At 37.1% G+C, this 6,964-nt stretch overlaps 1 protein-coding gene across 12 annotated transcripts; it reads left to right on the top strand.

Moving 5' to 3' along the window:
• The first annotated feature begins 1,036 nt into the window (after positions 1-1,036).
• Positions 1,037-5,715, top strand: LOC115168923 (uncharacterized). 12 transcript variants are annotated; one of them, XM_029724445.1, is made up of 10 exons: positions 1,037-1,291; positions 1,913-2,011; positions 2,369-2,503; positions 2,583-2,725; positions 2,819-2,955; positions 3,041-3,134; positions 3,273-3,611; positions 3,699-3,882; positions 4,123-4,245; positions 4,467-5,715. In XM_029724445.1, the coding sequence occupies exons 1-7, from the start codon at positions 1,216-1,218 to the stop codon at positions 3,321-3,323; spliced, it is 735 nt and encodes a 244-aa protein (XP_029580305.1). In that variant the 5' UTR covers positions 1,037-1,215; the 3' UTR covers positions 3,324-3,611; positions 3,699-3,882; positions 4,123-4,245; positions 4,467-5,715. The 12 variants fall into 12 exon arrangements, 2 of the variants coding, with proteins under 2 accessions (XP_029580305.1, XP_029580304.1); XR_003870770.1 differs by adding an exon at positions 1,410-1,457 and having other exon boundaries at positions 1,050-1,291; positions 1,913-2,725; XR_003870776.1 differs by lacking the exons at positions 1,913-2,011; positions 2,369-2,503 and adding an exon at positions 1,410-1,457 and having other exon boundaries at positions 1,059-1,291.
• The last annotated feature ends 1,249 nt before the right edge of the window (positions 5,716-6,964 follow it).

The raw sequence follows: 6,964 nt of genomic DNA, 5'->3' as shown, positions 1-6,964 counted from the left end.
TTTTCTATCCCCCTCCCCACCCCCAACATCTTAGACTCTAGAGAATTAATGCAGAGTTTTCTATGATTCTACATTGTCTTTAGCCAAAAGTTTTGAATTTCGCTGCCAGGTTCGGATGTAGGACCTAGCCATTTACAGGTCCCATTTAACTCACAGTCTTTAAATATAGTGCACACGCCCTGTTTCATAGCAGACAAGTTTAAGGATACTGGTTCATGGCCACTAATGGCCAACAGCCATTCAAATACAGATTGACCCCAACCCTAGTGGGCACAGAATGACATTCAGACAATGCCAATGTTGTACCCAAGTATTATGTCACTAGAGGACGCTCTAGACTAGGAATTATTATTTCTTGGTAAGACATTTCAACAGACACTTTTCCAATAACTATTTAGCCATTAGCTTATCACCCATGTCAAAATAATGAAGAGAGTAAAATAGAAAATCTGGTGGTCAAGAAGCTGGCCATGATTGTCTTCTATAAATCACAAAACAAAAACATTTAGTGAAATGTACAGTACACTACCATTCAAAAGTTTGGGGTCACTTAGAAATGTCCTTGTTTTTGAAAGAAAAGCATCCATTAAAATAACATAAAATTGATCAGAAATACAGTGTAGACATTGTTAATATTGTAAATCACTATTGTAGCTGGAAACTGCAGATTTTTTATGGAATATCTACATTAGCGTACAGAGGCCCATTAACAGCAACCATCACTCCTATTTTCCAATGGCACGTTGTATTAGCTCATCCAAGTTTATCATTTTAAAAGGATAATTGATCATTAGAAAACCCTATTGCAATTATGTTAGCACAGCTGAAAACTGTTGTGCTGATTAAAGAAAGAATAAACGGACCTCCTTTAGACTAGTTGAGTATCTGGAGCATAAGCATTTGTGGGTTCGATTACAGCCTCAAATTGACCAGAAACAAAGAACTTTCTTCTAAAACTCATCAATCTATTCTTGTTCTGAGAAATGAAGGCTATTCCTTGCGAGATATTGTCAAGAAACTGATCTCGTACAACACTGCACAGCAAAAATTGGAGTGTTGAAATTTCAGGGTTAAACATTTCCGAGTTGATTTTCACTCCCAGAGTGTAATTTTAACACATTCTGATTTAAATGGTGTTCAGTGTTGGAGTTATTTGACAGAGTTGATCCGGTCAGTGTTAACCCAACTCCGCAGAGATGTAATTAAGCTCCGCCCATGCATTTCACTTCGTCGGTTGGAGACAGAGGAGACAAGTCGGCGCCATTTTCTCCCTCCCATGCAGTACTACACGGTAAGTGCAATTAACTCAAACTTACTGAAACAATTATAAATTGATGCTGAGAATTTCAGTATGAACAATGAAACATCTACAGAGAATATATGCCTAACAAAACCGTGTTTGTTGCCAGGTCTGAGCAGCAAATTTGTCCTGGTGATTAGCTAGCTAGAAGTGTATGGTAAGCTAGCTAACAGTTTGTTACTTAAACCGTCTCCAACTTTATCAATGATGATTTATTGAAAGGAAAAACAAAGCGTTATGTTTTTTTACTGTATAAAATCTTGTTTGAGGCAGGAGCTAACGTCTTTTCCCCCCCTTCACCAGTTAATTGTACTGAAATTACTAAGTTAAAGCTAAAGTACAAAATTAGCAGAAAATCGGGCTGTGACTGATATTAAACATTTATTAAACATTTAAGTGCTTCATTAAATACTGATGAGTCAATGCATAAGCAGCATTTTAATATCTCAGTCACAGCGCGATTTTCTGAAAATTAGTACTTTTTCCAACAGTGCAGGTCACAGAATCTGATGGGTCACCAAAAATGGTGTAACACTGTCGACTTAGCTTTAATCTTTATCGTTCTTCCTTTAAATGTTTATTTACTTTGTCAAACTTCCTTGCATGTCTCAGTCAAAATGCTGGTCCAGGTGAAGGACAGCCAACAGCAGAAATATGTGAAGCTGGATGAGGATGAAGGACGGTTTGACTTTATGCAATTCCATGAAAACGGTTAGCATGGCTTTAAAAACTCGTTGTGCAAGCTCCTTAATGTTGTCGATTCTGATTTTCTTTACATGCCTTTATCAGACTCTTTTATACGGTAAATGGGGTTAAATTGCTAATCATTTTCAGTTCTGTAATGTGTGCATCATAGAGTGTAAAGTATTAATATACACCAAAACAGTCACGAAAAAAAGCCAATCATCAATTTGGACTTAAGAGGGAATGGGTTATGTGAGGGAAAATGCTCTAGGTCTATTTAAGGGTTATACAGTGTGTATTCAACATGAAGAGTTATTGGCTGTGAGGCAAGAAACAGTGCTGACTTCAAAGGCACATTCAGTTTGACCTTACTATCTTTTCCAGTCATCGAGAGATTTTGCCTGCCACCTGATGCAAAAGTTATATACAAGGATGCAACAGGGACAGAAGTTGATGCAGAAATATTCAGCGACCTCGTTGGACAAGGCAATGTGGTGCTGACACTATTCTCAGATCAGGGTGAGATATCAAGGCAGGTATAATAAAGAACTTTACACCTTACATAATATAATTATTTGCATTTTTTCTATTCCTTTAGAATTCTCTGATTTCTCCTTGTCTTCTGCTTCTGAGACGTCTGACTCAAGCTTCAGCTCAAGTGCATCAACTATAATCCTAGATGATGTCCCTAGCAAGAGACAAAGAATTGAGGATACACATGATGCTGTGTCTGCTGAACAGGTTTCTTAAAGCTTTCACATTTTTTCACTCTGAGTCTCTAGAAAAGCTATTTATCACCATGTTTTGTATTGTAATGTTTTTGTTTTGTATTAGTTGATTGAAGCTGTGCTAAGAGGCAAGTCTGGGGGTGAAGAAGTACTACAGGAGTACCAAACAACAGAAACCCTAACAGATGCTGCAAGAAGAAAAATGGTTAACATCCTGGTGGCTTACATGATTGACAATCATGGGTATGTTTGTTTCACATTGTTTTTATTTGTACCAGATAACTGCATGGCCATTGCATAAATGTACTAATTTAATATCTCCTCTCAGGCACCGCCCCACTAAAGCAATCAGAGAAGATTATGCGCATGGGATAGTGATGTTGTTCCCTTCCCTCAAGGATCCATATTCCAAGAAGGGCTATGTAATAGGCATTATTATTGTTAACTCTTTCATGTCATGTTGTGACACAAAACTGTGGATGACATTGATATTTGAATTCCGTGAGATTTCTCATGAGCCTGGTATGACAACGCATTTATTTTCTTTTTTTCCATTTCAGGAACACTTCTATGATGCTGCAAGCAGCACAGGATACATTTCTGGCGTCTGAAAACAGTCCAGAGGAAGATTCGTCGAGGATCTGCACTGCTACCAAATAGCCCAATTGACTTTTCTCCAGGGGGCCCAAATTTCCAAAGGACTGTTAATGTTGAAAGGCAGCTTGATGGTGATGCTTGCCAAGAGGCCATGTCTTTGCTCAACCATACCACAGACAATTCCCTGATTTTTCCAGAAGATGAGAGAGACCTTTCAGCACCGTCAGAAGCTCGTTAATGACCCAGGCAGAAGTGTTGATATCCTCTCCAGCTTCCCAAGATTCCTGGATACAAAAGGATTGGTAAGTTTGGGATGAGATGTTTAGAATGGCTTGAAATTTGAAAGTATTTCCTGAAGTAGTAGTAGATGAATATCTTCTTTCTTAAAGGTGGACCAAGACTTCACTCTCCTATTTGATGGCGACACATCCTCCAGGCTTCTTCAGAAATGGGATTTGTTCTTCAAGCCAAATGTCATAAAAGAGGCTAAGCGGCTCACCTCAACACCAGAGTTGCGTCGCTTGGTGCAGTCAGCAGAAAGTCCCCCAGGAAGTGATCTTGATGAGCCAACAAGTGAGTTTTTATTTTATTTTAATAAATTTGCTATAATTGCAGTTAAATTATAACTGCAATAATATTTCATTTGTTTATTCTGTGTATCTCTGAACGTTGATCTGATTTTTGGGATAAATGTGACTAATAGATGGATGACTGTTTAAAACGTTCTCATAATGCCTCCCTGTTCTCATTCAAACTTTAAAAGTATTACATTTGAAGAGTTTTCAGTTAATTCTTGTGACTCTTTGTCCTCAGCCTACGACCAAGAAATGGCTTCCCTGTTGTTGCTGTTACATCTCCTTCCACCACCTCCAGGGGGACTGAAGTCTCCAAAAATTAGTGCATGTGATGCAGTTGAGACTTGTTGTCTTTCATAAGGTAATTATATTATTAACGTGATTATAATAATTTGTCACGTCACCTTCTTAGCCACATATGTAAATGAGGGTTGTTAAAAAGTGGATGGAATTGTAATTAAGTCTTCATTCCCATCTTGCACTAGCCAATGAAAGCTGTTTGAATAATCACTTCTATAATGTAGTTTTCTCTGGCTGCACATTATTCTTGTCTAATTTTCAGTTTTCTGATCTCAACCCTAGTCATGCTGCAGTTTGGAGGAGCATCTCCGCAACCAGCAGGATCGGCAGCCGTACCTCCTCGCTGTTGGGCGTCAGAAGAGCAAGATTGAGAGCTTCTACATCACAATGGATAAGCGTCTCATCCCATTTAAGGCAAACCGTTTAATTCATTGAAGTATTTCCATGTTTGTAATAACTATTCATTTGATATCATGCATGATCTTCTTGAGGGTGTGGTTCAGTATGAGATCAAATTGCTTTTTGGATATCTCACGCAACACTATGTCAGAACAGGACTTGCTTTCCAGGATTTATTGTTTTGATTATGGATTTTTAGAATGAAAAAATCTTCCTACAAAGATTATTTTGGAGAGTTTTGGCAATGGCATTGGTTTGAATTCTATTCAGACATTGTCTTGTGAAAAACATCCCACTGTTTGACATTATTCCTGCAGGAAACAAAAACTGGAATTTGTTACTGTTGTTACTTCAAATAATGAACATAGTTTTTTCACCTTCTCTCACTCTAGGTATGACAATATATTTAAAGCATTTGATTGTTGACCACCACAAACTATTTAAGCACTTGTATCCACATAAAATGATGCTTAGGTATCAAGTTTCTATGATCCATTACCCATCTTCTATAAGGAAAATTGGCCCCTTATTATATACGTGGTGTATGAGGTTTGAGGCCAAACACAAGCTGTTTAAAGATTGTTTTAAAAATTTCAAAAACATAACCAAATCGCTTGCTAAAAAGCATCAGATGGCCATTGCTTATCACTGGGAAACCTTCACCCTCAAACAAAATGAGTATGGGCCAATTAAATCTTTTCTCTTCAGAGATGAGAATGTCGTCAACAATGAAATGCTTGAAACGATCTTGTCAAAAGATGTTTTCTCAACTAGTTGGGTTAAAGTTGATGGTGTAGAATATAAAGCTGGACTAGTTATTTGCAGTGCAATGGAAGAAGACATGCCAGTCTTTTGTCAAATAAGTGATGTACTTTTGGTTGAAGATCATTTTTTTTTTTTTGACAAACAAGCTATTTACAGAGAATTTTGATGACCATCATCATGCATTCAGAGTATTACGAAGTGTGGAAAGATGTCTACTAAAAATGTCTGAGCTTAAATTTCATAAACCGTTTGATATTCAAAGCTCATACAATGTTTCAGATGAAAGTATGTACATTACCTTCATTCACAATGTTTTAATTCAACTGACTGCAAGGGAGAAGGCACAAATAAATGTTTTTGACAATGATTGTTTATTGTGATTCATTATTATTATTATTATTATTATAAGTATATATTTAATTAAATAATATTGAATAAATTAACAATTCATTTTAACATTTTTTCAGTGTAGATAATTGACACTTTAGGGAGTGAAATTAACACTACCCAAATAGTTAATAAAAATTAACACTACCCAAATAGTTAATAAAAATTAACTCGGAGCAGTGTTACTTTAACTCTGTTTTGCGAGTTAAAGAAGGAACTCTGGCAGAGTGTTAAATGTTTAACTATTTTGAAAGTGTTAATTTAACTCTGGAGAGTGTGGACCTATATAAACCCTCAAAAAGTGTTGAAATCAACTCTGTGGGAGTTAATTCAACACTGGACTTTTTGCTGTGTGTGTACTACTCCCTTCACAGAACAGAGCAAAGTGGCTCTAACAGAATAGCTAGAGGAGTGGGAGGCCCTGGTGCACAACTGAGCAAGAGGAGAAGTACATTAGAGTGTCTAGTTTGAGAAACAGACACCTCACAAGTCCTCAACTGGTAGCTTCATTAAATAGTACCCGCAAAACACCAGTCTCAACGTCAACAGTGAAGAGGCGACTCCAGGATGCTGGCCTTCTAGTAGTGTGATTTTGTGATTTTGGTGTTTGCAAATTAATGTGTGCACGGTAATCATTTATTACTGTATACATCAGCATATTGGCTCACTAATTTGACAAGCAACAAAATAATGATTCCACAATTGTAACGAGTTATAAGTTTATGAGATAAAACTGTTTATCAATGACTTATCAACAACATGTTAACTAAAAATGTTTATAGACTAGGATAAGCCCTAACAACCCCCTTAGGGTACCCCTTAGGATAAAGTGTTACTGTGGCATCTAACATTGATTGCAGCCATGAGCCACCTGTGAATACAGTTAATGGCTTTATCAACACAATTAAAGGGGCTTGACCTTTCATTACATGTCTTACAATCAAATTCACTTCAAAAGGCACACACACTTTAAAAAAAAGTGTTGTGTATCTTACAACAAAAAACCTCATCTGAGCATAGTAGTGATTCACAGTTGTTATCTTATTGTTCAGAACTTGACACATCCATTCTGCAGTGTCTTGCTGTGCTCACATTGAACACTGTCACTGTGCATCTCAAGTGTCCCTCCTCCTTGATAGTCTGTGATTGGTCAGTCTGTTTTGTCCATGATGGATGTGATTCTGATGGAACTAGGGTAGTGCCATTGAACCAAGGTGAGAAAAAAATAA

This window comes from Salmo trutta, chromosome 30 (genome assembly GCF_901001165.1).
Source record: "Salmo trutta chromosome 30, fSalTru1.1, whole genome shotgun sequence".
NCBI lineage: Eukaryota > Metazoa > Chordata > Actinopteri > Salmoniformes > Salmonidae > Salmo > Salmo trutta.
The sequence above is the reverse complement of the archived record's forward strand: the minus strand, read 5'-3'. Positions and strand labels throughout refer to the sequence as shown.